The 27,873-nt window shown below is 49.1% G+C and overlaps 1 protein-coding gene across 1 annotated transcript; it reads right to left on the bottom strand.

Moving 5' to 3' along the window:
• NAT8L (N-acetyltransferase 8 like) lies at positions 1-25,356 on the bottom strand. The gene is made up of 3 exons (XM_079306992.1): positions 24,930-25,356; positions 23,625-23,789; positions 1-375 (listed from the first exon to the last, which is right to left on the bottom strand). Exons 1-3 carry the CDS (start codon positions 25,261-25,263, stop codon positions 8-10), a joined length of 867 nt encoding a protein of 288 aa, XP_079163118.1. The 5' UTR covers positions 25,264-25,356; the 3' UTR covers positions 1-7.
• Positions 25,357-27,873: the final 2,517 nt, after the last annotated feature.

The raw sequence follows: 27,873 nt of genomic DNA, 5'->3' as shown, positions 1-27,873 counted from the left end.
TTTTTTTTTATTCTTCCCGCAGCTGCAGGCGGTAGCGGTGGTAGCGGACCTGGAAAAACATTCTCTCCAGTAAGGAGCGTGTCATCCCTGGCAGGGCGTAATGTTCGACGACACCCACGTGCTTGAAGCCCAAGGACTCGTAGAGCTTGTGGGCTGCCATCTTGACGGCCGTGGTGCCCAGCACGACGGAGGAGTAGTTGTTGAGCATGGCGAACTCCAGCACCTTGCGGCCCAGCGCCTTGGCAATGCCTTTGCCGCGGTAGTTGGAGTCGACGGACATGCGCCGCAGCTCCACCGTGTTGTCCTCCTCGTTGCCCCGCGCTGCCACGATCCCCACCACGTTGCCGTCCAGGACGGCGACCCAGAAGCAGGAGCCTGAGGGAGACAAGCAGCACATGTAGTCACTGACCACCCCAGATGGACAATGCCCATGGCCAAACACACACCTGGGAGCTCCAAGCCCACGTCACACGTGGGGACCAATGACCTCCACAAATAATGGACAAACACTCTTTTTCCCTGGCAGTGTGAAGGAAATGTTTTCCCAAGGAAAATATAACTCCTGTAAGGAAATTGTAGAAAGTAGAAGGCCTCCCCATGAGCCTTCTTTTCTCCAGCCTCAACAGCCCCAGCTCCCTCAGCTGCTCCTCACAGAACTTGTGCTCCAGACCCTTCACCAGCCTCATTGCCCTTCTCTGGACACGCTCCAACATCTCAGCATCCTTCCTAAGTTGAGGGGCCCAGGACTGGACACAGCACTCAAGGCCAGGCCTGACCAGTTGCTTAATTATCACTCAATAAAGCCGCTGCTCAATACAGTGGCCAACCATGGGCTCTGAGAGGTCTCTTGCCCAAGTGAAAAGCACTGACTTTCAGTGCTCTGGAGCAACAGGTGTTCATGCAGAGAAAGAAGACCCCATGACAGGAGAAACCCCTGGTGCAGGCAATGGCTTCTTCACAGCTGCTAAACAGAAGAGAACCTGACTTGGGCAGCAGCTCCATCTTCTGCAGCCACCCTGCTAACTGCTCCAGCCCAAAAGCATGGCACATCTCTGTAAGACCAGTTACACAGCCAGGGAGGGTGCTCAGAGGAGCAAAGGAACACCCCTCCTGAAAAACCAGGGGAAACAAGAGTAAGACAACTCAGTGTACTTTGTCACTGGAGGAGAGCAAAGCATGGGGTGGTAGGAGGTTCCTTTGCAGTTGCTGCAGGAAAAATGCACCTTGTGACTCCATGAAACCATCTGAAAGAGATGCCCATGGTCTTCCCTACTTCCCTGTGGTACAGCTCAGCTTCCAAGGAAAAGCTGGCTACACACACAGGTTGGGGAGCCAGCCCGGGTTCACCTCAGCACACCGGGCTCACCCCCACATTCAGAGGAATGTGCAGCTCCAGTGACGCTCACTCCTGTTCCCTCTGTGAGAACTCATCATGCTGCTGCTATCTAGGTCAACAGCTAATTTTTAAAACACCAGGGCCCATCTTGACCCATTTATCATGAGCATGAAGATGTTTCTGCTGCGCTGCCGCGTTGACAGCGCGGCTTGTTCCCGGCGCTCGCTCCATCTCAGAACGTGATTTATTCAGACACGACCCCAGACGAACACCTACAAGCACTGGAATCAAGCAGCCACCCTCCCTCTGCATACAAATTGCTGTGTAGAGAGCTCTGTGCTGGTTTTAAAGTGCTCATCACGTGGTGGCTGAGCCCAGCTCACTCCCCAGCCCATCCATCACACCTCTGGCCACATGGCGAGCAGACTGAACACAAGGGATCCTCACCCCACACACATGGCAGCCACTCCTGTGGTGTGGCTCCAAAAAGGAGGCTCAGGAATTTCCCCGTGTTTGGGGAGCAGGGGTGGGATGTGTCCTGGGGCAGTCCCCAAAACTGCCATGAGGCAGCCTTCACCTGGTGGCACAGCCATCACATCCCCCTCATCCAGCCCCATCCAAGCAACTCCTCCTGGAGCTGCTTCATCAGCAAGTCTGCCTCATTTCCCCTCAAACCAGTGAAACAACCTAGGTTACTCTCAACCCGAGGTTACACAATTGCTTCCACGACTGCTTCCCACTTTTATTCCTTATTTTCTCTTCTTAGCATGCACCTCTTCTCTGTGCCCACCAAACCTGAGAAGCTGCTAAAGCTCGCTCAGCAACACTTCCCACATTTGTAAAATGGCACGTTTCTGGTACTTTGAGGTATTCTGAATATTTAAAACCCAAATCTAGATATACCTGCTACTGCAGAGCCACCAAACCCTTCAAATTCCCAGCCCCTCTGACCACCCTCTCCATACTCCCACAGCTGCTCATCCCAGCAGGAACTGGACCCGGATGCAAGCAGCATGACAGCAAACCTGCACTCCTTGTTAGTTTTTACTTACAATTTTAAAGCTTAATTATAATGATCTTGAGTTCAACACGAAAAGAAGTAGTATCTGGCACATCTCCCAGTGTGTGTTGTGCACACAAGGCTTATAATTAGCCACAGACAGGACACATCTGCTCAAACAATGTGAGTTGTACTCAGCTCTCCTTTACACCAGTGCCATCAGTCCCCAAGACTTCTACCCTGCTGTCCTCCTCGTGTCTGTGTCTGCTCCAAGGATCACCAGCAGCCAGTTCCTTCAGCCTGCTAAAGACACCTCAAGTTCCTAAAGCCCAGGAACAGCTTTCCCCCATGGGGTTGTCACATCCCTCCTCCAGGCAGCTGTGTTCCATTTGGACAGGAATTGCCAGTGCAAGCTGTCTTGGGATCACACCACACCCTGCTGACCTTGGGCTGGGACTGCCTCTCCTCTGGGAAAACCCTCCAGTTTCACAGCAAAACCACTGAAGGCCCTCAGATTGCTTTTCACCCAGACTCAACTAAATGACCTCTGAAGGTCCTTTCCAACCCAAACTATCCTATGCTATGATTCTATGTTTTCCACAAAGCCAGCCAGCTGCAGCTCCTCACCATATCCACTCTTCCAGCAGCACATAAAGCAGGCTGGAAGCACCTGGAAAAACCACATTGCCCTGGCTCACCCCAGGGCTGGGAGAGGGCCTCCTCCTCACCTTTTCTATACTGAGAACATCAACACAGAGCACAGCTTGTTTTTGTACTTTTTCATACCTAGGATGAAACAAAACTAACTTCATCTCAGCTGTCAGTAAGGAGCAGCAGCCTTGTTTGCAGCGCTATAATTAGCAAGAGCTGACGTTTTACTCTCTCACATGCTATCTGAAAATAATCACTGCTGCACAGATAAACACAGACCCTGACAGCTACAACTCTCCCTGCCCTTCCAGGTACTCATCTCATGGCAGCACCTCTGTCTTGGCCTTCACCCTCACTTGCCTCCATCTTCTGCCAGCCCATCTCTGTGGTCACCCAAAGCTCTTCCAGCTCACTCCAGGATCTGTTCTTCATGGACCTCTTACATGTACCCACAGCTGCTTGGGAACACCACTCTGAAGCACTGGAGGTACTTTGCAGAGACCCTGCACCACTCAGTCAAACACCAAGCATTCTCCTCTGCCCCCTTCCAGGCTGCCAAAAGCAACAGAGAGAAGCAGCCATGGAAAACCCACTACCACCTTCCTTAGCTCTCTCCACTTCCTCAGCTTGCTGCCTCACCACACAATCTTGACACCAGGAACTCACAGACAAAGATAAAATAAAGAAAGAATTATTTTTACCATGAGGGTGGTGAGAACTGGCACAGGCTACCCAGAGAAGCTGTGGTTGCCTCACCCATGAAAGTGTTCAAGGCCAGGTTAGATGGGGCTTTGAGCAACCTGGTCTGGTGGAAGGCATCCCTGCCCATAGCTGAGGTGTTGGAATGAGATGATCTTTAAAGGCCTCTTTCAACCCAAACCATTCCATAAAAAAACCCCAAAACACCTTGTGATGCACACACCCATGAAAAAGGCACAAAAAGGCTGTGATTGCATATGGCAAGGAACACGACTTTGGCTTGTTCACACTTCACAGCAAGGTTCCTCAGCTGATGGCACCCAGGGCCTAAAAGCACACAAGATGGCACTGTCCTTCTGCTCTAAATCCAAGCATGGTTCCCAACTTTTGAAGACCCAAGAGGGTGTTCTTCTAATCCATGCAGCCCAGGGCTGCCTTTAGAGTCCACACACCACTGCTGACACTGCATCCCAAGGACACCCCAGCCTGGTGGCACCACTCTGGCCACATTTCCTCCACTCCTGCCAAGCAGGACATACCATGCAATCCTCTGGCTGTGCCTGCAAGCCTCCTCTCCCACCCTCCTCACTGTCATGAGCTGCAAAGCTCTCCCCCACGCAGCCGACGAGGATGGATGGTGGGTGAAAATAAATTCATTTATTTTTGCTGCAGATTCTTCTACACCTTTTGATGAATAAAAGGCCGGTGGGTGGATGGGTGGAAAGACTGGAACCAAAAGCAATAGCAGAGTACTGCTAGAAGGGAGGGGGGACAGAGACACCAGCCTTCCTCAGCAGCATGAGTCCCACATGACTGACTACTGCTGGTTGCAACAGCTTTCTAAAGTCCTCAGCATGCAGAGACCACTACCCCAAGTCCCAGAATTGTGCTGCTCTGAAAAAGCAAAGCTCTGTCTTCCACACAGTTTTCAAATACATTGTTTTCTAGAAAATTCTAGTATTTCCACAAGATCAAGCAAAGCTTTGCTGCTCCAAAATTTCCTGAACTTACACTTGGGTCCTCCCTAGCACCAGCACCCACACACAGAGGGGTGAGGGCAGAGGAAGGTAAAACCTGTCCCTGTTTTCCTTAGAGCTGGACAGAGCAGCTCCTGCAGCCACCACTGGCTGTTGCTGCTAATTTTGCATGGATGCTTCCCTGTGGGAAGGAGTTTTCCTTGGAAGCTCAGCACAGAGCAAGAATGGAAATCTTGCCCAGAGGCATGCCAGTCTTCTCTCTTTTTCTTCAGGGGTGGCACTGCTATCTGTGCAGCCAAGCTCTCATTAATTCTTAGAGGCTTATGTGTGGAACAATTTCTAGACAGAAATGCAACCTCCTAAGAAAATATCCCTTCAAGCAGAGACTGTGATTTTCAGTTCTGCTTTGGCATGTCACAGCAACACAAATGTGAGCAATTCCCCTGCTGGCTCAAAGCTGTCACAGGTGATGTCCCTGGAGCATCATCCAGACAAAGGGACTGGCAGTTTCCATCATTGCTGGGAGCCCTCCAGGACAGCACCAGCTCCTCTGCATCCTTACAGCAGAGTCAGGAAAGCATCCTGCACTGGGCAAGCATCCTTCTCCTACACTTTTCCCCAGACTGCTATGAAGGGGCAAAAGGGAAGAAAAAACATCCAAACACCAAAAACCTCAAAATCATTTCTGTGCTTCCCATAGGACAAGGTCTGCAATTTCCTGTGTTCCATGCTCTTACTATACCTACATAAAGGCTTGCCAAAAGTGACAGGCTTGCTCATCCCAGAGATCCAAATGTTCCCTGACTCCTCCCTGTGAGCCCTGGCTGCAGCACAACCTGGTGTGACACCACCACACAGAAACACCAGCAAAGAGGAGGCACAACATCATGGAGCTTCAAGAATTTGCCCTTGCAGTCACTTGCTCAGCCTCCTGTGCCATCTTTTGGCATGATTTTGGTCAGAGCAGCAGATCTTTGTGCTAAGCAGAGGTGGTCAGTACTGAGGGAATCAGGACCCAGTGCAGATCCATTTTTGCCTATTCACCTGTTAAAAAGCCCCCAAGTTCAGTGTCTGGGCTCTCCTCCTGCCAGCACTATTCACACACATCACTTTACCAGAGACAGGCTGCACATGGCAGCAAGTGGACAGTCCCTAGCCCACAGCTGGCTGTGCTGTGGCTGTGTGTTACTGACATCACTTAAATTCCTGCTCTTTTATCCTGTCTGGGTCTTGAAGAAGCAGAAGAGGAAATTCCCAGCACCTGAGGCAACAGTCCCTCCTCCTTCCCCTCCACCCTCAGTGAAACACAGGGCAGAGCAGCCAAGTTACATCAGCATCAAGGGAGAAAGGAGGCTCTTCTGGGGTCAGCTTGGCTGCTGGGATGTGAGTGCTGCTGGCAGGAGTCTGGGGCACAGACTCGGCACATCAGCTGCCACCCAGCCAGACACAGGGAGCAGGGACCAAGCAAGGACAGGCAGCAGCTGTCCCTGTCACTGACCACAACTGCTCAGCTAGCCAGGGTGGGGAGGGATTTATATCTGTGTTTATGAGGCATGCCATTATCCTGTTATCCCTCCTTACCTCCATCTCTCCCATGTGTTGAGTTTCTCTCCTTTCCACCATTCTAGTCTCCCTTGGCTCCAAGCAGGGCTGCATGACAGCTCCCACAAGTTCTGCTAGTAACTCTACACTTCAATTAAAAGGCATTCCTGGACGGGTCCTACAAAATAATGGCATTTTAGTGTAGTTTATGGCAATGGAAACTGGCTGAGATGTGAGAGATCCTGACTCCAACACTCCTGACATCCATGAGCATCCCTCTGCACCAGTCAAGGCCCAAGTGTGGGGGAACAAAATATGTCAGGGACACAGGAATTATTCATGCATGAAATGAGAAATGCTGTGGGACATCTTCCTCCCCATAAATAACCCCACACAATCTACCACTGCAGGACACAGTGCCCTGTTATAAATAATTCCTGGCTGGAAGAACACAGGGCAGTGCATCTATATGCAAGGGTGGGTGACATCCCTTGATTCATGGAGCATCTGGGCAGCAGGCAATGAGATCACCTACAAAGCATGAAAAGAGATGGATGGCTTGGTTCTGAGCAACCAGTTCATCCACTTCTCCATCTACCTTCTTTTCCATCCTTGCTGTGCTGTTACAGAGGGCTGAAAGTACCAGCAACAACACCAAAGCTCAGCCAAAGCCTCCAGAATTGCAATCAGCAAGGAGCCAGTGGGATGACAGTGACATCCAGCATTCAGTCTGCAACAAAGCCACAGGGCAGATCCATGGACATTTGCCACCAGCAACACTGTGACCCCAATCCATCACAGCAGTGGGTCTCAAACCACCCCAGGAGACAGGAGTTCAGAGGTGAGCTGATAAATCTGAGCATGAACTGAGACAGAGTGATGGGGTTTTGGACTGCAGGCAACTGCTGCCCTAAGCACCAGTGCAAGCCCCAAAACATATTTGCATTCAGAGTGGTATATGCTGTACCATGCCAGTGCTGACAAACCTGCTTTACCTGCACCTGGGGGTGGAAAGGGTGGTGGGGCTGCAATTTAGAGCAACACTTTCACCACTGCCTGCTCCATGCTTTCTGATGGGGCTGGTCCAGCCTCAAAAGCACCCAGCTACTTCAACACAGGTATTCCATTTTGGGGTGCCAAAGCCCCCAGAAAACTCCTAAGATGCTGATGGCTAGCTATAGTTTGTTTTCACTCTATATTTTGATGGGAAAAAACAAAAGCACATTCTGCAGCAAAGGGAGAGTTCAGGAAGCAGGCAGGTTTGGTCCTGAACAGCATCTCCTGCTGCCACTGCTGGGGACACAACCCAGCAGGTATTTCTAATCTTCCTAAAACCTTTGCTTTAAACCTCACCCTGTTCCTGTGGAACACCTCTAGGACAGCTCCTGCTCACACACCTGGAAAAGCTTTGTGAGGACCCAGCCTGTACACCTGGATCAATGCAAGCTGGTCATGCCCCATCCTGCCAGCACTTCGCTGGTTGATTTTACAAGCAGGCTTAAGTCCCCTGGGGCCCTGAGTGTCACCCTGTGTGACAGCACCCGAGGGGGAGCTCAGCAAAGCTCCAGGAAGTGCTCAGCACAGAGCAGGAGCTTTTGATGAGACAGCTAGAAATCCAGGCAATGCCACAGATGGGATAAAGACAGCCCTTCCAGCACATTTCAGAGGGTGCTATATTAAGAAGTGTAACAGCAGGACTTCAAAATCTTCTATCAGGCTCTTTTTGCTGGCCATGCTGCACCTTGAAAAGCAAAGGCTGTAATAAAGCCAATGTATAACAACTGTTCAAAAAAAGCTGCAGAAGCAGTTGTGGGGGATTAGAAGTAGCCTGGTTATCTGGACAGATTTAGCCTGGCCCATCACTCTGCTCTCTGAAAAGGACACGAAAGAGAAAGGAGAGACAAAACCACAGATGTAGCAGCCAGGGTCTACCTGCTGCTGGGTCATCAGGGGAAAGCACAGATTGAGAAACCAGGCAGCGTCTGTGGTTTTGGCATGTGAGCAATTGTTATCAATCAGCAAAGAATTAAACAGTTTAAAGGAGTGGATAAAGACTGGGATATGTGATTTTGGCTGGGCATTGTCCTCAGGGCTGACTGGATGATGAGCCCCAGTGCAATGGAGCTGCCTCAGCAGAACAGTCTGGTCTGCACGAATGGACAAAACCAGAAAAAAGTATTTAAACTTTCCAGGGTAGATGTTCCCTATGCATGCAAAATACACACTAAGCTGATCAACTGCAGAGTCAGGCCTTAAGTAAGCCTATGTTAGATTGGTTTTTAGCTAGAAATTTTAAGGAAAAAGGAAATCAAGTTCTTCTGCCCACTTTGCTAGCCTGGGTTGTGCCAGCTTCAAAAACACTGATTTGACAATTAGCTCCTCGTTAGTGAAATTAGTTTACAAGATCAAATGTGCTGCTGGTTGTCTTTTGAGCCAGCTCCTTAAAAGGATATTGTTAAGGCTTGGTCTCCATCTTCTTCATCAATCTTTCACTACATGGCTTTATTGCTTTCAAAAGGTACTGAATTTGCCTTGCAGCAATTTTCACTTCCAAACATCGAACAAACTGGTAAATCTACAATTATTGGATGTTCTTGGATTCATTACTTGGTGGCTGACTTTTACTTTATATGCTTTACTTTTTCAGTAAAAAGGGACTGAGCAATAACCATTGAATGGCTTCCTTTAGCTTAGCAGTTGGCCAAGCCATAAATCAAACAGGGAAAATGGACAGAATCAATCTGATTTTCACCATCCATCATTACTTGTCTGGTCTAAATTTAGCCAATATTCCCTTTATTCAACATAGGTATTGCATAGGTAATACATAGGTATTGCACCAGATGCTTCACAGCAAAGGGAGAAACTAAGGTTCATTTACTTAAGGTTAAATAATAAATATAATTCTGAGCTCTACAAAGACTTCCAGGGGCTTTTATGCTGCTGTGAGGTTAACAACCTTTGAGATGAGTCACTTTTCAGGAGAACACCTCTTCTGCAAAAGACCACAGCTAAAGCCTACAGAACTCGCTGTGAAAAACTACTTTCAGTCAGGAGCAATGTAGGTAAGATGAATTGCAGCCAAGGTAAGTTCAAACTTAGGATATGGCATAATGATGCATCAGCACAGAATAACTCATCTGTGCATGCAAACTCTTTAAATCAGAGTCAAAAGCAAGGCTGAGAGGTGCCTCTCCTAAAAGGTAAAAAAGGGAGTGACTAAGAATATTTGCCAATTTAAAAAGTGACAGATGAAAACCAAACAAAAAACCCAGCCAGCAAAAGAAGCCACAGTAGACCAAGTCAAGTAAAGGGTGCATATATTCAACCAAAATGTGCTGCAATGTTCCAGTGCTTCTGAGCATGATGTTAGCTCCCTTGTCACATTCTTGCTGCCCTCATGAGTCTCTAAACCAGGACTTCCCTACAGCAACCCAGGAGCCACAATGACAAGGCAATATTTGTGGTGCAGAAACACTGACCAGAAAAGTCTCAGATCCCAGGGCAGCTCCTCTGCTTTTCTTCCTGGCACACACTGAGAACTGGCAGGGACTTGCACTTCTCCAAACCCTGCACAGCAAAGAGAAGTTACCAGGAAAACTCCAACAATAAATATGGCTCTGCTGCACCCAAAGTCTTTCTTCCTGCACATGGCAGTGGTTCCACAAGAATCCTATCTTGTTGCTAACACAATGAACCAAACCTCCCTGACCTCTAGCTTTTCATAATCTATAGGAGTGAAGCAGCAATCACAAGGAGATTCTCTCTGAAACCACAGTGAAGAATTCATTACCCAATATTTAGGAAGACATCAAAAAAGAAAAGGTTCAGGGCACAGATTTGGTAAAGTCAGGTGGTAGATGGCTTGATCTTCTTAAGTCTATTGCAAGCAATAAATATTTCCTATTTCTAGCACAACACCTTGAAATGGTGCTGCACACACAACCTTCCCAGAGCACAGGCATCCAGTAAGGACACCAGTTATCAGCTGGGACAAACCCACCCTGTCACCAGCTGCTACACCAGGATGAGCCCCTAAAATCCATTACAATGGATTGGGAAGAACTCAAGAGGGGAGGAGTGAGGGTGGCTCACAACCTCTATCCTCTTCAGCTGCTCACCAAGGCCACTCACTTGGGCATTTCTCACTGGACCAACCCTGTCTGACCTGCATGAGCCCCCCAAACATCTGGGCAAACCTCCTGCCCTAACCTCTGGGGAAGGAGTACATGACTAAATAACAGAGAAACTGGGAAAGATAATCAAACTGGTAAGGAGTACCAGGCTTGGGACAACCAACCCCAGACTTTCTGCCCTGCTCCCATCAAGGCAGCATGTTGTGTCTGCAGAGGTGCTCATCCTGTCATGGAAAGTGATGGAAAAAAGTAATTTCTATCTGTAGCATGCCAGGAAACAAGGCCTTTCCCTGGGAACAGGGTCTGATGTACTTCTGACATCCAGAGCTAGAGAAACAGGACTAATGCTACAGCTTGTAGCAAATCCAACTCCTGAACCATATAAATAAATGAAAAGATAACTAGCAAACGTTTCTGGAAGCAAAATTCTGAGTATTCTTGATGTGCTTTTAGCACCATCACACTTCTAACACCCATTCCTGGAGCAATGACCCTCTCCCTACACCACCAATCTGCCCATCCCATTTGGGAAGAGCAGGGAAGGAGGTGCTTTCCCCACCACACCCTAAGGTGTTCCCCAGTGCTGCTGGGGCTGGATCTGACCTGTTGACAGCTGCAGGCACCTCCTGGTATCTGCACCTTCAACCCAACCCTCAGCCAGGGGGTGGTGACTTCCATGACCAGGCAGAGTCAGCAGACATGGGTACCACTGCTTTCCCATCCCAGAGAACATCCCAGTGTTTGTAAAACCTGGTTTTGGGAGATGCTGAACCCTCCTGAGATGGTGCCTGAGGGTACTCAGCTCCTCTGAGGCAAATAGCACAGCTAGGACTGCTGGAGAGCAATGAGTGCTCTCCTTGAAAATAAACACAGGTCTTTTTCCAGCCTGTGGAGACAACCTGCCATCCTCCAGGCACCCCCTCCCCATGGCCATCCCACCACAGCTCCCACTGTAAATGAACACCTTCCTGGCCTGCAGCCCTCACTTCTCCAGCTTCACTGTGAAAATGCAATCCCTGGGGGCTGCTGTGTTTATCCCTGACCCAGCCAAGCACAGACCTGGGCTGAGGTTGCTCCAGTGGGTCCCACCTGTGTGTGCCAAGGTGAAGGGCTGCCCCACTCCCCCTCTGCTGGAGCCTTACACAGCAAGGAGGGCAAACACTGCCTCAGGACTGCAGCTCCTTCTGCCAGGAGTCACAGAATCCTACAATGGCTGGGGTTGGAAGGGACCTTAAGAATCATCTGGCTCCAATCCCCTGCCATAGGAAGGAATGTTTGTCAACAGAGCAGGGTGCAGACCCCAGAAAGACCTGCCAAGCAGCTGGAGCCTTCATCTCCACACATTGCTTCAACCTTTAACTCTCAGCAAACCAGTGGCAACACCCCATGTGGTGAAGAAAAAGCACACACCTGGATGTCCACTCTTGTGAAAGCCAGCATTTTTCCATATCCTCCTCCCTGCACATCAAAGCCAATGAGCTTTGGGTACAATTCTACTCAGCTCCACTAGTCCAGATTCAAATTAGCACATTTATTTAACGTGGCAGTGCAAGAAAATTCCACATCCATAAATACACTAACATCTGTCAGGCTGGGCACAGACAATGGATGTGTTGTGGATGATGCATTAACAGAAAATGAAAATTACATCTGTAAATCTCTAAAACTAAAGCAGAAAAAACCCCCAAACCAACACCTTTGCCACACATTCAGACTACTATGCCAGAACAATCAGGCCAAAAAAGTCCCTGCAAAAGCCTAATCCAGATCTCTTGTGACAACCATCTATCATCTCTTTACACCCAACACTCATGAGCCCCAGCCTCAATGCCAGTCACAAGAGCTGGAGATTTGAAAGACATCTGAAACAGATGATGGAGTGAGCAGGTAACAGGCCATGCCTGGCTCCATCAGGAAGGCAGGTGGCCCATCAAGGGCAGGCTGCTCAGGGCTAGTGAAAGCAGACACCTGCATGGCTGCACCCTCACCCTGAGCCACCCATTCACAAAGGGGATCAGCTTACAAACACCAACTGCACTGCAGCAACCAGAGCCAGAAGAGATGCAAATCCACACAAGACTGGGTAGAGCTGCAGAATTCTGAGGATCTGTTGGATCTGTCCCATCCACAAAGACAACACTAAACCCCTGTGCACAATGCCAGGACAGGGCAGAATGAATATATCCAAGAACAGGTTCACAACTACAGATTCTTTTTCCTATGCACCAGTATTCCCTAACACACCATAAACTGATCCTACAGGCAGCTGACAGCACATACAGCAAACCCAAGGTTTACCACCATTTATGTCACAGGTCTCCTGTAACTATCCAAAGAGCACTTGGATCTATACTGCCCCTAAGTATATGCTAAACTCTCAGCAAGAGACAAGGGATTTAAGCCCATGATTAAGTTAAAGCAAATGCTCCACTGAATCTTTAAGCCAAACTGTCCCAAGAGTTCAGTCTCAGTGAATGTGAGGGGTTATGTGAAGATTTTTTTTTAGAATTTCACTGAAATCCTCTTTAGCTATTTGAGTTATCCATGAAAAATGTTCCCACTTCTCAAGAATCCTTGCAGATCCTTTGATGTTTTTCAGACTACTGATGGCTCAAGAAAAGCCCTGTAAAACCCAATGATGACTTATTCCCAAACAGAAATCACTGTCCAAGAGGCACAGCTTGATGTTATCCCCTGAACACTGACAGCTCCTGAAACCCCACCAGACAGAGATTTTCAGAGCCATTAAGTGAATCTAATTGACTTTACAAGCAGCAAAAGCTTGAAAAGGTGTTACAAATGCCCCTTTTAAACAGTTTGGATTATAAAAAAGAAATCTCTCATTAGCATCCCTGTTTTACAATAACTTCTTCCCTGCTTGCTTTCTCTCTTTTTCAACAAATCCCATGACTAACGATGTAATTCCACCAAGGACTTTACCAGGATGCTCAGTGCTGTGCAGCAGCCAGGTATCTGCTGTGCTCTCACTAACCATCCTATAAATTAGCACTTGGAAATGCCAGGTGCTCCAAACCAGGCTGTTTGCAAAAGCTTCTCTTTGCACTTCTACTATTTAACATTATTTTCAATTGGAAGACTACAGATTTAGGTCTTCCTTGGATTCCCACTAGAAGTGTTACACAGTGTTTCTGATGCTGTTATCTAGATCCAGGGAGGATGAACAGATTTGGCACCTCCAAAAAAAGAACAAAAAAACACTGGCCTCAGAAAATGAAGTGGTTAGGTTTTTTTTTTTTTCTTGCACACTCTGAGTGCAACAAGGATTTTATACATCTTGTAAAAATGGGAAGGATTAGGTTTGTAAGAAAAGTCATGGGGAAAAGATCAATGGATACATCTGGAAGTGATGTGGGTCAGATGCTCTAAAGAAATGTTGCTGGCAGTTCATTTGCCTTTAGGTAAAATGTTCTTCCCCCAACCAGTGACATGTAGGTTTGTGCATTGCTTTCAGCTTAGCAGATACAATATCCTCATGCTGCTGACTTCTATTTATTTTCTCATCTTTGTTATTCTGAGTCTTCTATCAAAGAAAACCAAAAAACCAAACCAAACAAACAAAACCAAAAAAACCCTTGCACTCACCATGCTAAATATCCAGACAAACTAGAAAGAGAAGAAAGTACATATACAATAAAATCAGGTAAAGGCACATAAATTGAAGTTTGATGGAAGGAAGGGGAAATCAGAGGTAGAGAAGGATCCTGGGTAGGGGATGACCACCAATGGGAAATGCCAAAAGTGATGCAAGTGAAGCAAGAATTAGAGCAGACCAAAAATCATGGAAGAATTCAACACAGGGATGGACCAGAGAGCTGAGAAGAACTCAAAGGAATGCAAGTATTGCAGTTTGACCCAAGGCTGGAAATGTGAGATACAGAACTGCTGTGCTAGGGGATGGAAAAGGGGGGGGGGGGGGGGGGAAAGAATGAAAACAAAACAACAACAAAAAAAACCAACTCAGAGAATCACTATGGGTTATCTGATAGCTATGGAAGTGAGTGTTGAATGCAAGGTGCACTGAGGAGCTTCTCACGAGCACCCCCCATTTCAATTAGCAGCACTAGCACAGAGCCCAAAAGCTGCAACTGTGAAAAGCAAACAAACTTGCACTGCTGATGCTGGTCAGGATTCCAGCACAAGTCCAGTTCCAAGTCAGGATTTGAGCACACTGGCAAGGGAGAGTGGGAGCAGCTTGTAGAGCAATTACTGGTGATTGAGGGTAAAACTAGGCAAGCAGCTTACTGAAAAATGCAGTTTTTGTCAATGCAAAACAATTCACACATTCGTCCTGAATTCAGCAGAGGTGGGAAATGAAAGGAGAGGAAAGGCAGGCTGGCACTAATCCTGCCCAGAGCTCAGCCCCAGCACTGCTGGCTGGACACAGGCACACAGCTCAGTCCTCCAAGGATCACAGGGGATGGATCCCCAGCAGCCAGGACTGCAGAGATGGAGCCCTCAACACCACTGCTTCAGCTACTGCACTGCTGTAAAACACCCAAATATGTAACTCAAACAGGGCATGGGATGCCTGAAACCCCAGCACTGACTGAGCAGAGATTCAACAGTGCCATGCAAAGCAGGACCTGCCTGAGGGGTAACAAACACTAAACCACATCATGGTCAGTATTTTCTGAGTGTACACTTGGGTCTGACCTGTGCATCTTAATGAAAGCTTTAACAGCCAACCTTCAGATTTTGGGCTGAAAAAAAGCATTACACCCCCCACTAACCACAGATCCTTTCTTCATCATAGTGAAAAAACAGAGGGAGAAGTAAATCAGCTTAGTTTGGACCAAAACTATCTTTCCTTTTACATTCCAGTTCCTGAACTAAAAAAAAAATCATTTTCTCACAAAACCTCTGGTTTTCAGTTTTACTGCTTGGGTAAGTCCTAGAAACAACACATGAATTTTAAGTGACAAATATTGCTTGCTAGGTACAATTTCAAGCAGGACACGCTGTGGTGGGACTAATACTTGTATTATTCCATTAGCATTTACACTGTTGCAAATCCCACTTTAAATAACAACATCTCATGTAGCCACTTAAAAATACAACTGAAATACATGCTTGCCATTACCAAATTTGACATGTCTCCTTTCACTCCCAGAATCCCATTCTAAAGCAGAAGGCCAGCCTGGTACTAAGCCCTGGGAATCACAGGTCTACATTTTAGAATTATCCTGTAAGGAATATAATTATTTCTTTTTGAAACAAACACTCTTCAAACAGTTATAGAAGATAATGAATGATTCTGCACATGCTGTCATAAATTGTTAATTGATTGCTGGGGTCCAATGGGTCAAGAGATGACTTAGAAGAATGGCTCAAAGCCATCTGTAACAGACACCACAGCTTGTGCCTGGCTCTGACCACACCAATAGGAACTAATTTTTGATGCATCCTTAAAAAAAGGACATGAGGCTTCTTGGCAATTCCATGTGACCCCCTTACCAAAACACAAAAACAAAGCAAAAACAAGCAAAAACAAAACAAAAAAACAAAACCAACCCCAACATCCCCCTCCTCCCCCCTTAACCCTATTATTTGGTTACAAGGAATAAATTTGTCAATAGAAACTAGGTAAGACGTGCTGCTATCTTTGGAGTTTAAGACTCCTTTCATTAGCCACCTGTCAGGATAACAAAATGATACCTCAGCTTTCTACAGAGTGGAAGAAAATAAAAGGGAAAAAGAAAATCTAAAAATACACTTTGAAGCTTCCTGTTTTGCTGATGCAGAAAGTAACAACAAAGGCTCATGCATCCCTCAGCTCATCACAGAAACAGACACTAGCAAAACACTCTAGGTCTCTCTTTTTGCTGTAGCCTGGAAGGGAGTAGCATCAAGTATGTGATTATTTGTAACAGATCCCAGCACTGCATTACCAAAATAAAACCATGCTCTCTGCAATACACCAGCAAACAACACTGCAAGCTCCCCTAAGGGGCTCACAGCCACTCCAAAAGTCATTCCCATCCCTAGGAATTAAACATCACCTGCCTGAACCAAGGTCTAAGCCTACAGAAACAATTTCAGAAACCCACTCTGAAATTTGGGGAGATTTTGAATGGTTTGCCTTCTTAAAAAATCAGGCCATGCATTTAGACTTTTATGTAAAACCAGGTTTTTTTCAATATATTTAGAGATCTTCAAGTGGAGAGCAATCCCCAATAGCAATTTCTAAAGTATTAAGATCACTGGTGGTGCACATTGAGAGGCAACAACATGACCACACTCTTGGGTAATCCTAAGAGGCTTAATACAATAAATAAATATAACAATGTGAGAATAAGATTTTTCAGTTCATGTTCCTACATCCAGAATTCAGTGTCAAGAGGGGCTCAAAGCTTTGTACCTTTTAAACTCCTGCCATAGATATCTGACACAGTCTAAATTTAGGCTATTATGAAATCTTAACCTGAAACAGACTTTTGGGCAATTGTTTTAAAACATGGTCATTCCTAAGAATGCAAGAGAAAGAAGAAGAGCTATTGAAAACCCTTTATAAGAGTAATAAATTTGCATTTAAACTTGTGAACAAAATTCTGGAGTCAGAATCTGTTTTGGTTTATTCACTAATGCACTCCTGAGAAACTGCATACAATCATGTCAGAAAACACTTAACACTGGAGAAAACAGCAAAACCATGACTCAATGCTAAGAAGAAAACCCCAGAACACCTAATGTCCCCTGCCTCCTTCATGTTCCAGCGTGTTTGCTGGTCTTGAGAAGTTAACTGTGTCTAAAATACTACTGATGTTTGATTTACACAACTGGTTACTCTTGTACTGAAGATTAATGACCAGCACTGGCATGCACTGAGGATTTTAAACACCCACAGGCTGAGCTTACATTCAGTAGCATCATATCCACCCAGTCATGGCTACAACTCAAACACCACTGCATTAAGTGATGGTCATGTCCATGAGGGACTGGCTACTTTCAGAGAGAATTCTTGAATACATCATGGAGGAGCAAATAAAAAAAAAAAAGGGTCATATTACTCTGCAAAATTTACTATAAAATCTATTTTAATCTAATTTTGACATGGGGCTGTGCCAAACTTGTGGATCTAAGGGGACAGCTATTTTTATGTTACAGATATGCACATTGAGTAATGGGATTGTTGCATGTGCTCCTGTGATAGATAAATAGGAAGGGGGAGAGGCTGCAGCAGCTTGCCCATAAACATGTTTATTCCACTGGCAGTGGGTGCCACAGCCCTGAATCCACAGACTGCTCCCCTCATCAGGAAACTCCAGTTTTCCTGTGTTGGCCCTTTGCTGAGAGCATCATGCTTCTACTCAGTACTCCCTGAGCCCCCAAAAGTGGGGGGAGAAAAAAAAATGATTTTGTGAGTTAGAAAGACCCTGCAGGCCCTCCAGTGGGTTGAGCAGAGCTGGCCCAAGGGGCTGAGCAGCAAGGGACCAGAGCTGTGTCACCTCTGATCTAGCCCAGCCCTTATCAGAGGCTGCAGAGCTGGGCTGGGGCTCTGCACTGTGCTGGCTGTGGGAGCAGCACAGTCTGTGGTCAGCTCTGGAATTTGGGTGGGGGAAGGAGCTGGTGCCAGCAGCACTCTGCCCTGCTCACTGTGCCTGTGCCCCACACCTGCAGAATGGGGCTGCCTCCAGATGGACAAGCCAAGGCTCCAGCACAGTGAAACGAGGCAGTCATGAGTGATGGAGTGCCAGTGTCAGAGGAGGTGGGTTTTGGGGGGCAGACCAACTCTAAAAATATTTCACATTATTCAAATAAAACTGAAATATTTCAGTCTATTACAAATGCTGGACAAAGCACATCTCTAACACTTGGAAATGTGAGTTTACACCTTGCTTCCCAAAAAACCTCTGCACTGGATGAGACATCTAACCTGGCAGATCCATGCTGCTAAATTGTAAAACCCAAAAGCAACAGTAGAAATTGCTAAGCTGAAGAATCTCTGACTGTCCCACTTGCAGGAGGTCAGCTTTGGGAATATTTTGACAAAATGCTTCCCAGTATAAAGTATATGAAAAGCCTATAATCCTAACCTTGCAGGATCTCCCTGCTGAGGGGGTCACATCCCTGGAAGCACTCTGATGGAATTGCAGAGAGACGCCAGCAGTGATATGCTCACAGGACAGACCCTCCTCTGCCCGAGGAGACCCAGCTTCAGTTCCCAGCAGTGATAGGAAGCAGAGCTGGGAAACACCCAGGGGGAGATAAGGACACAGCCCCACACAGAACTCACCACTCTACAGGGCAGTGTGGGAAAGGCAAGCATGAAAATCCCAATGCAGGACAGGCAGCTCGGGGGTTTGGCAGATACACGAGGTCAGGGCACTGCATAAGCCAGCAAGAAATGCTGCAGATAGGGATGCTTCAGATTCCAGCTGCCTCCTGGGCACCAGGAGTGGGGTAGGGCTCTCCAAAAACACATTCCTCCACTGGGAAGCCGCAGCCCTGAGCCCTCCCCGGCGTCAGGTAACTGAGCCCTTTCTTTGCAAAGCAAGAGCTGCTCTATTCTTCCCAAACAATGTTATCATTTGGCAGCTTCACTCCTGCTTATCTAGCAGCTTGAGCATTATCCAGAATGTGGAAGAACTGGGCTCTGTGGCTGCCCCTCTGCCTGGGGGCTCAGTGGGGAGAAACACCCCCCACCCCTCTCCCTGAGTCTTTGGAAGGGTTTAGGCAAGGCAGAGCAAGCACAGCTCCAGGGCTGAGGATCTCCTCCCAAGGTAGACCCTGTATTTTCCCAGCACCCCAAAAGTCTCGGGTGCTCACCTCCGAGCCTCCCCAAGCCTCAGCACCCACAGAGCAGAGGTAGCAGGAGCCACAACAACCAGCTGTTCACCTTGCAAACATTATGGCAGAGGGGACAAACCCTGATGCAGGACACAAACACTCACTTGTTACCCAGACAAACACCTCACTGCAGGTGCAGGACACCTCAAAAGGCAGAGGCAGCAAACAGGACCTCACCTCAGCTGGTGTCCTGGCAGAACCAGAACCTCTGCCAAGAAGGGCAGGACTTGTCCCTTTGAGCTCAATTGAGGAATGTGCCACCCAAGAGCAGCAGAAATTGAACCCTAATGATCCATCCCCCTGCAGTCCCTGTTCCTTAAGGCCGTGTTCCCCAGGGAGGTTGGGGTATCTGTGCAGGCTCTCCATGTCTCACACAGGGGACAAAGGACAGCAGGACAGGAAGGCTCTGCTCACCCTGATGGAGCAGGAGGGCAGAGCACCCATCCCCTCCCTGCAGGAGGCAGCCAGAGGTGCCCATGAGCACACCCAGAGTGGTGCAGCTGCAGCATCAGAACTGATGGGTGGCTGCTGTGAGCTGACTCCAGCTGCTGTACCACACCAGGCTGAGCCCTCAACACCCACCAGGGGCTGCAGCCTCAGCTCTCCAGGCTGCTCCTCTGTGCTGTCTGTCCATCCTCCCCTGCAGCACTGGGCACTGTGATGCAGCCACCCAGCTTGTCACCATCCCCAAAACCCTGACAAAGGCCAGCTGCCACCACCACCAGGTGTCTGCAGCACCAGGGCAGGTATGCACACCCCTCAGCAAGCCCTGCCAGGACAGCCAGCAGCAGCTCTTTAAACAACCACAGAGACATGGACATTCATCAGCCAAAGTCCCAGCTCCAGTGCTTTGGGGAGCAGCAGTTTTACATAGGACACAAGGAGTCTTGGTTTCCATAAGCTCAGCCTGACAAGAATCTCTCTAATGCACCAACCACTGTAAAAACACATATAACACAACCAACTGGGATAGTAGCTTGAAGAGACTCTGTAAAATTGATTAGTCATCAAAATCAGACCATAAAAGAAGCTCCAGCTGTGCTCATCTTTTTCGTGTGGATAAATGAAAGAGGCAAGGCTCTATTTAAAATTAATTCCTTTTTTTTTTTTTTTTGGTTGGGGTTTTTTTTTTTTTGTTTACTAGAGCTTGTTACTCTGGTTTACAATTAAGCCCATTATCCAATTCCTTTCTTTTTCACCATTCCAGTAGTCTTTTTTTCATAGCCTTTGAAGAAGGAAAAAAAAAGAAAGGTAAATTCCAATAAGTGCTATTTTAAAATGAAAAATGCTAGTTTACAAAGAACTCAGGAAGGTGTTTGAACCATCCAACCTTCTGTTTTAAGACCCCAGCACGCACTTAACATAAACAATTCCTTTCACATTGAAAGCCACTTCAAGTTACACCACTGTGCACAAGCTCCAAGTTAAGCACTGGCCCAAACGTTCTGCCAGACCCTTGGCATAAGTGTAGGAAGGCAAGAGAAAACAAAGATTTAAATTTTGGCTAGTGTACTTCTGCAAAATCAGTCAGCACATATTTCTCAGTTCATACAAAATCCAGCAGAGAAAAATTCAAAGAATAAGTAACTTTGAGGCGAGAGGTTCAAAAAAATCTGCAAAAGGAAAACCCAAATAAGGTGTAACTCATGGAATTGTTCAGCACTAATCATTAACCTGGGTGCTCATGGTATCCCACTGCAAACCAGGTCCTTTTGGCTTGGTTATAAAACTGGCCCACATGTTTTGTGGATGCTTTCACAACACCACCTAGAATGACCCATTTTAATAGTTAAAATACCCCCTCAGTGTAGATGCCTGCCTTACCAGAGGCTATTTGCTGTAGATACTCTCTACAGCAGTACCCCAGCCCTGGGCACCACACAGAGCTGGCTGCAAACAACAGCCAGGGTATCTTGGATTCAAAGGGCAAAAACACCTTTTTACAAGACCTTAAGACCAGGTCCCAGTTCTACCTTTGCATTCATCACAATGAGAAACAGGAATTCACAACCCCACCACAAAAATGCTCCCTTCCTCTTTTTTCCATGTTGAGGAAAAAAAAAAAAAAAAAGGAGGAAAACATGGATTCTCTAAAGAATGAGGTGGAAGTTGCCTGGTCATACTGCCAGGCCAAGCTGCAGTTATATCAGGTTGGGTTTAACTTGTCAAGTTCTGGCCATCTCCAGCCTCTCTGGGAGTCTGCCCCACACCCCATTACCCTTGCTGTGACCATTTCTTCTCTCAACACCTCACTGAGAAAGCTCTCACAAATATCTCAGCTGCAGCAACACAACGAGCCCTTCTCATTCCCACTGCAATAATTTCTGCCTGGGTGCTAACTTGTTAACTAGGCAAATAAAAGACAAACTTGGGGCTTGAATTTGTTTTATTGCTATTGTTCTGTCCTTTGGTTGGGACAGGCAATGCCAGTATGGCACATTGCTGCCTTCCTCTGGATGTTCAGCCAGCCTTCAGAATGCACAAAACTGGGATTTTCTAGGATGACTATTTATACTGCTGTCCTATAGGAAAAAAAAAAATCCACCAACTGCATTTTTAAAGGAAACAGGAGCAAATCACTGGATTCACGCCTTGTGCACAGCTACTCCAAATAGCACCACATGGATTTATGGCACATGGGTGGTGCTGGTTCCAACACCAGACACCCTTCCCCTGACCCCAAAGCCTCTCTGGTCCCTTTATCCAACATCACTATCATCAAGAACCTTTAACAAGCACCAACAATCCCATAAATCTGCTTTTCATGGCATGGCAGAAGCCTAATTACACGATTAAATTCTGTCAAAAATTGAAGCCCACACACTTGCTCTAAAATTGCAATTAGCTCTTTCAGGTACCAAATAAAAACAATGAAAACATTTCAAAGACATGTTGGCAACACAGCTGAACCAAATTACATTACTGACCCTAAACAAATCGAGGGCACTACTTTGAGTTCCTTCTCTTTATTTTCTATCTGCTAGTGTTATAAACACAGGCACTGTGATCCCTCTAAATTGTGACCATGCAAGTCCTGAGCATTAACAAGCTAAGCAGCTAAAACACCTATTAACTCCATATTACACATTCTTATTCTCCTGGAATCTTCTGCAGCTTTCTCAAGCATAATACTTGGCTGGGCCTCACTACAGAAGGGCAGAAATGTTTTGCTATAAACCCTTTTATTTCTGTGACACTGCCTTTAATGAAGATTGAGCTTTTTAAATACAAGTCACATATCACTCAATTTTTACAAAAACAAGTCCTGTAAATGAAACACACCCTGCATGTAAGATGGGACAAGATCTGTACATGACATGTACTATGATAGGAGAGAATGCTAAATTAAGCCAGTTAATGATTTTCACAAGAAAAGCAACATTTTAGAAAAATGTAACATTGCGTATTAGAAGTGAGGGAATATTTGTGGCTATTGTACTTCCTAGCAGTTCTCTAGAGGTGCCCAGGGAGAGGTTTGTCACACCTGGGGAACAGGAATGATACAGCAAATGATACAGCAAAAACATGGTCACATGGAAAAACAACTCAGTAGGTACCCAACAAGAGAGCAGGTACCCCAAGAAAATGAAACTAAAGTGGGATACTGTCCTTGCCTTGCTTTTCCAGCTCACCAAGGGCACTCTGCGACCACCAAAAGCAAACCTCAAACCCCAACTGACTGCCCAAGCATCCCCCTGCTTTTATCCTCAGTATGGATGTGTGCCTACAAAAAGGGCAATAACACCTGACAGGCTCTAAAGAGAATTTTTTATTACATAAATTGTCTTTTACAGCTTAACAGGATAATTTTATCATTAGATCTTGTATTTTCAAATATATGCACATATGTAACAAAGGGATGAACCCATATTAGGGCAAGCTCATGTGGCAGCAGCCCCTCACATACCTGATCCACGCCTCCTCCAAAACACCTGCATTAAGGAATGTTCTTGAATGACATGGGCAAATGGGCTCAATAGCTAAAATGGGCTCCTCTGAGCATTTAGGCTAACAAACCTTTCACGTCCCTCTCCCCCTGCTGCCACAGCTAATGCCAAATATACAGAGCAAAGAAACACCGAGCTCCAGATGTAAGGGCTGGGGTGAATAACCCACATCCTCCAGCCTCAGTGTCCCCAGACAGCCTCCCCCCAGTGCCTGGGGGGGCTGTGGGACCCAGCAGAGCTGCACTCCAGGAGTGAGCAGAGGCTGTCTGGCATGACTAGGCACTTGGGGGAGGGGGAGAAACAAACAAAAAAAAAAAAATTAAAACCACCAAAATCAGCAAAAAACCCCACAAACCAGACCAAAACCAGAGATGGCTTTGTGTCTGGTGTGGCTAAAGAGCTGCATTCTGGTGACTTTTGAGCTTGCTCAGTGCTGCTGACAGGAGGAAAAGGCGCCAGCAGCAGGGAGCAGCCATGTTCCCCAGCAGGCTGGGGGAAGCAAGGCTCCCTCTGGGAATTCGTACTCACCTGGCGGTTTCATGTAATATTGCTCAATATCGGACATGTCCGTGTGCAGCGCACAATCGAGATAGTGCAGGATAACTTTTCTGCTGAAGTAGTACCTCATGCCCATCAGAAAGATGGGCAAACAGCAGGTCAGCAGGAAGGACTTGGTCACAACAAAGCACATTACTATGGAGATAAGGAAGAGAAATAAACGACACCTGTCAGAAAAGAGAATTTAGTGTTGATTTCGGAATACAAACTCATTATAAAAATAAATCAATAAAACAAGCACAGTCAAAATATACATTTGTAGCGCACACACAGTTCGCGCTCTTGAGATTATCGTGTTAAGGGATGGAGTATCGCGACGAGAGAGCCCGGAGAAGTTAATGAGGTCCTGAAGGAGCGGGGGGAGGATGCCGGCAGGCCAGGGCAGGGCCCCCCGAGCCCCCGGGGAGCGGTGGGGACCCCGAGAGCCCCGCACGGCCCGGGCCCTGCGCTGAGCCCGGAACGCGGCCGGGCGGAGGAGCCGCGCTGCGGGCACCGCTCCGCAGCCATGTGTTCGCCACTGCGGCACTGCTATTTCCATCAGCACCGGCTCCCCGGGCGGCCAGCCTGCCCCTTCCCACCCCGAGGGGCTTCTGCGGGGGTCTCCGAGCCGGCGCGGCCCAGAGCCACCGGCTGGGTCCCCCTGCCCCCCAACGCCGGCCGGGGGTCCCGTCCACCCCGGGGCCTGGGGTGCGACCAGCCTGCAGCCACGGGGGGCAGGAGACCACCCCAAAGCCTCTCGGGGCTGGGGACACGCATTGTTAATTATGGCACGGGGAGGGGACACCTTGCAAGCGCTATTTTTGGGCATTTAACTCAAGGAGGTGAGGTGACCCCGCGGCTCGCTCCGGGTGCATGGGGTACCCCTGTACCCCTCCCCACGCCGGGGGGGGAATGGGGGCCGCTCACTGGCGGGCCCGGCTGTCACCAAGCAACGCCGGCACGCCGGGCTCCCTCTCCGGGCTGCGCGGGGGCGGCCGGCGCTGCCCGCTCCCCTCCGCGCCCCCCGAGCCCCGCAATACCCAGCATGACGGCTCTGCCCTCACCCCGCCGCGACCCCTCCGCGGCTCCCCGCCCGAGCACCGCGCAGGGACGCGCATCCCCGGCGGCCCAGGCTCCCCCGCCGCAGCGCTGCGGCTCCGCGGCCGCCCCGCTCCGCGCTCAGCGCCGCACCGCGCCCGCGGCTCCCGGCGCCTCCCGCCGCTCCGACCATCTTGGGAAGACCCACAGCGGAGAGTAAACGCGGCGCCCCCCGCCCCAAAAGGAGCGGATACTCACCCGCCAGCAGCCCGTAGAGCAGCTGAGTGAGGGGCTGCTGCTTCAGCCCCCTGAAAGCCGTGTTGGGGATTCGCTCCATGATCCCTTCGTAAAAGATGCGGCGCACCACCTCCTGTTCGGAGGGGTGGAATTCGCGTATATAGACATTGTCGCGCCTGGGGTCTTCTTTTGGTGGGGTGAGGGGAGGTGGGGGTGAGGGAGGGGAGCCCGCCAAAGAGGGCCACATCTGGGAGGAGGAAACAATGATCGTGTCTTTTTTGGATCCCGGGATTGATTCATGATCTTCCGCCACAATCTTGGTCTCACAAACCATCTTGGGAGACAGACAATGCATGCAAACCGGCCGCGGGGAGGGGGCGAGGAGAAAAACGGGAGGGGAGGTGTTAGAAAATTAACAAAAAAAAATTTAAAAAAAAAGAAAAAAAAAAAAAAAAAAGAAAAAGGGGAGGGGGAAGGAGCGGGGCGCGGAGCCGGCACAGAGACCCGCAGGCAGCGGGGCGCAGAGCAGTGCGGCCGGGCGGGACGAGAGGAAGGAGCCCCGCTGCATTTTGGAGAGGCATTTATAGGGCGGGGGGGGCCGCGGGTCCCCGGGGTCCTAGAGCCCCCCGCATTGGCTGCGCGGGGTCGCCATGTGATCGGGGGGGCGGGACACCTCCCCTGGCCCCCCCATCCCTGCACCGCCCCTTGCAAATTACTACGGCGCGGGGTTGCGCGGAGCGCCAGGGGCCGCGCATCCCTGCCCGCATACACCGGCGCACGCGGAAAGGGGTTATTCATTTATTTTTATGTGTATGTTTATCAACTGCGAACGCGCTGTGCACTCAGTCGCGGGGAGGGAGGGGAGGGCCGGCGAGCCCCGCACCGCATCCCGGCGGGGTCCGCACCGCATCCCGGCGGGGTGCACAGCCCGTCCCGGCGGGCTCCGCACCGAGTCCCAGCGGGGTCCGCACCGCATCCCGGCAGGGTTCACACCGAGTCCCGGCGGGGTTCACACCGAGTCCCGGCGGGGTTCACACCGAGTCCCGGCGGGCTGCGGCGCGGCTGCTCCGCCGTGAGTCCCTCCCCGTCCCTGCGCGGAGCTCCGCGCAGCGCTCCCCAGCTCCGCTATCTCGCACGGAACGGGCTGGGATGTGCAGCCGCGCGGCCCCCGGCTCGTCCCAAACCCAAGTAAACCCCCCTCTCCATCCCTCAGCGCCCCCCGGTCAGTAACTTTTCCTGCCGTGCCCACGCCACTGCGCGGTGCAGGGAGCGCGGCCGGTCCCGCCGCCTCCGCGCCCCTCCGCGGGGCGGTGGAGAGATGCAGGGGGAGGGGGATGCGCAGGGAGGAGGACGGGCTCCTCCTCTCCGCAGGACCCGAAAAGCTTCGGCCTCTCCCGGTTGGAACCGGCCGGCATCTGCCCGAGGCATGCGCCGTGCGCGGCCGGTGCAGGGACGGGCTGGGCGGGGGATGCGGGGCGGGCAGACGGGAGGCCCCGAACCCGTCAGACCCGAGAGGTGCATCCCCCGAGAGCTCCATCTGCCCCTCCCCCTGCCCGCTTACAGCCCCCGGCCGCAGCGGCCGTGCCTCTCCTCAAACTTCACCCGCGCATCCCCCTGGGACTTGCAACCCTTGCGAGCCTCAGCTGTGCCTTCACCTTCAAGGTGCACCCATAACACCCCGTGAAAGTTTCGTCTGTGTCTCTTGCTCCGGTGAGGTGCTCTGTGCACCCCCGTGCATCATGTCTCGGGTGCGCGTGTCCCTGTGAGACGCACCCGTGCACCTCCCTACGAGTTTCCCTGCATGTCCTGGGAGATGCACTCTGCCGTCAGGGAGTGCGGCTGTGGCACTGCAACTCTGCGGGATTTACCTTCTCCGAGCTCACAGGCTACGCTCTGGTCCTCAGGAAGATGCAGTGACTGGTTCTCTGCCTCAAGCTAAAGCTTGATTTCACTGTGATGATTTCATAGTGGTTTCATTGCTTCACTTCTCTGTTAAAAATAGTTCAGGAGTATGAGAACAGGGAGGGGAGAAGGTTTAGATAAGGACTTGGAAGCCTTTCCACCCAGTGGAGCCGTGCCAGCACCCCAGAGGCTTGTGCTGCTCTGGGCAATCCCTGGTGAGAAGCTGCCCCTCGGGTGGCTGTGGGACCTGCTCGTGGCCAGGCACTGCAGGGCTGATCAAACACCCACTGAGTTCCCCTTTCTAATGAGCAACTGCAGCCAGAGCAACCCCCAGCCCCCAAAGCCTCTGTCTGCCTGCACTGGAGATCAAAATACGGCATTATAAAAGCCATCGTGGCGCAGGTACAATAGTGGATGAGTTGGCCAAAAGAGCATCTCCTGATCAAAAGTGGAGCCTCCCATGGGAGGGAGATCACCCCAATGGAGAGGCAAGGTACATGGCACCTTTGCATCCCCCCTAACAATTCATCAAGGAAAGGGCATTTGAGCTCCTGCACTTGGGAGATACCTGGCAGCCCCAAATTCACCAACACAAAGCGGATGGGAGAAAAAAGCTGAAAAAATCAGGGCAGTATTTGCCTTTGAATTCTAAAAGCTTCAGGCCAAAGATAGGAGGTTGCTGTTTCAGAAATATAATTAAGATAATGCTTAGTTCCCACATGCCTGGGTTAAGCAGGCATTTATTTTTGTTTCATCCTTTCTAGGCAGATGCATTCCTTATTTATGAAATTACTACAGTAATAAAAACAACTCATTCCTTAAAAAAATAAAAAAAATAAAAACAACTTCCTGCAGTTATGTAACAGCCAAGGGAGCTCCCAATTCTGGGCTATGGACCTGAATGTTTGCAGATGAGTTATCTTTAGAAAAGTACTAAATACTTCTTTACTATTTATACTGCCACATTTGAGCATCCTATGAGCAGTAATTAATATCTCCTGTTCCCCTGAGATAAGGGGGTGTCATCCTCGGCCACAGCAAGGGAACTGAGGCACAGAGGGAC

The sequence above is a fragment of the Erithacus rubecula genome, assembly GCF_903797595.1.
Source record: "Erithacus rubecula genome assembly, chromosome: 5".
In the NCBI taxonomy this organism is placed as follows: Eukaryota; Metazoa; Chordata; class Aves; order Passeriformes; family Muscicapidae; genus Erithacus; species Erithacus rubecula.
Note: the sequence above shows the minus strand (reverse complement) of the source record. Positions and strands in the feature narration are given on the sequence as shown.

Bases quoted from the DNA above. Each gene is read 5' to 3' on its own strand.
- NAT8L (XM_079306992.1), bottom strand. From the start codon at position 25,263: ATGCATTGTCTGTCTCCCAAGATGGTTTGTGAGACCAAGATTGTGGCG. The intron at 23,790-24,929 runs GTGAGTATCCGC...TTATCTCCATAG, and splicing joins GCTCTACGGGCTGCTGGCGG to TAATGTGCTTTGTTGTGACC. The intron at 376-23,624 runs GTGAGTACGAAT...TGTCTCCCTCAG, and splicing joins ATATTACATGAAACCGCCAG to GCTCCTGCTTCTGGGTCGCC.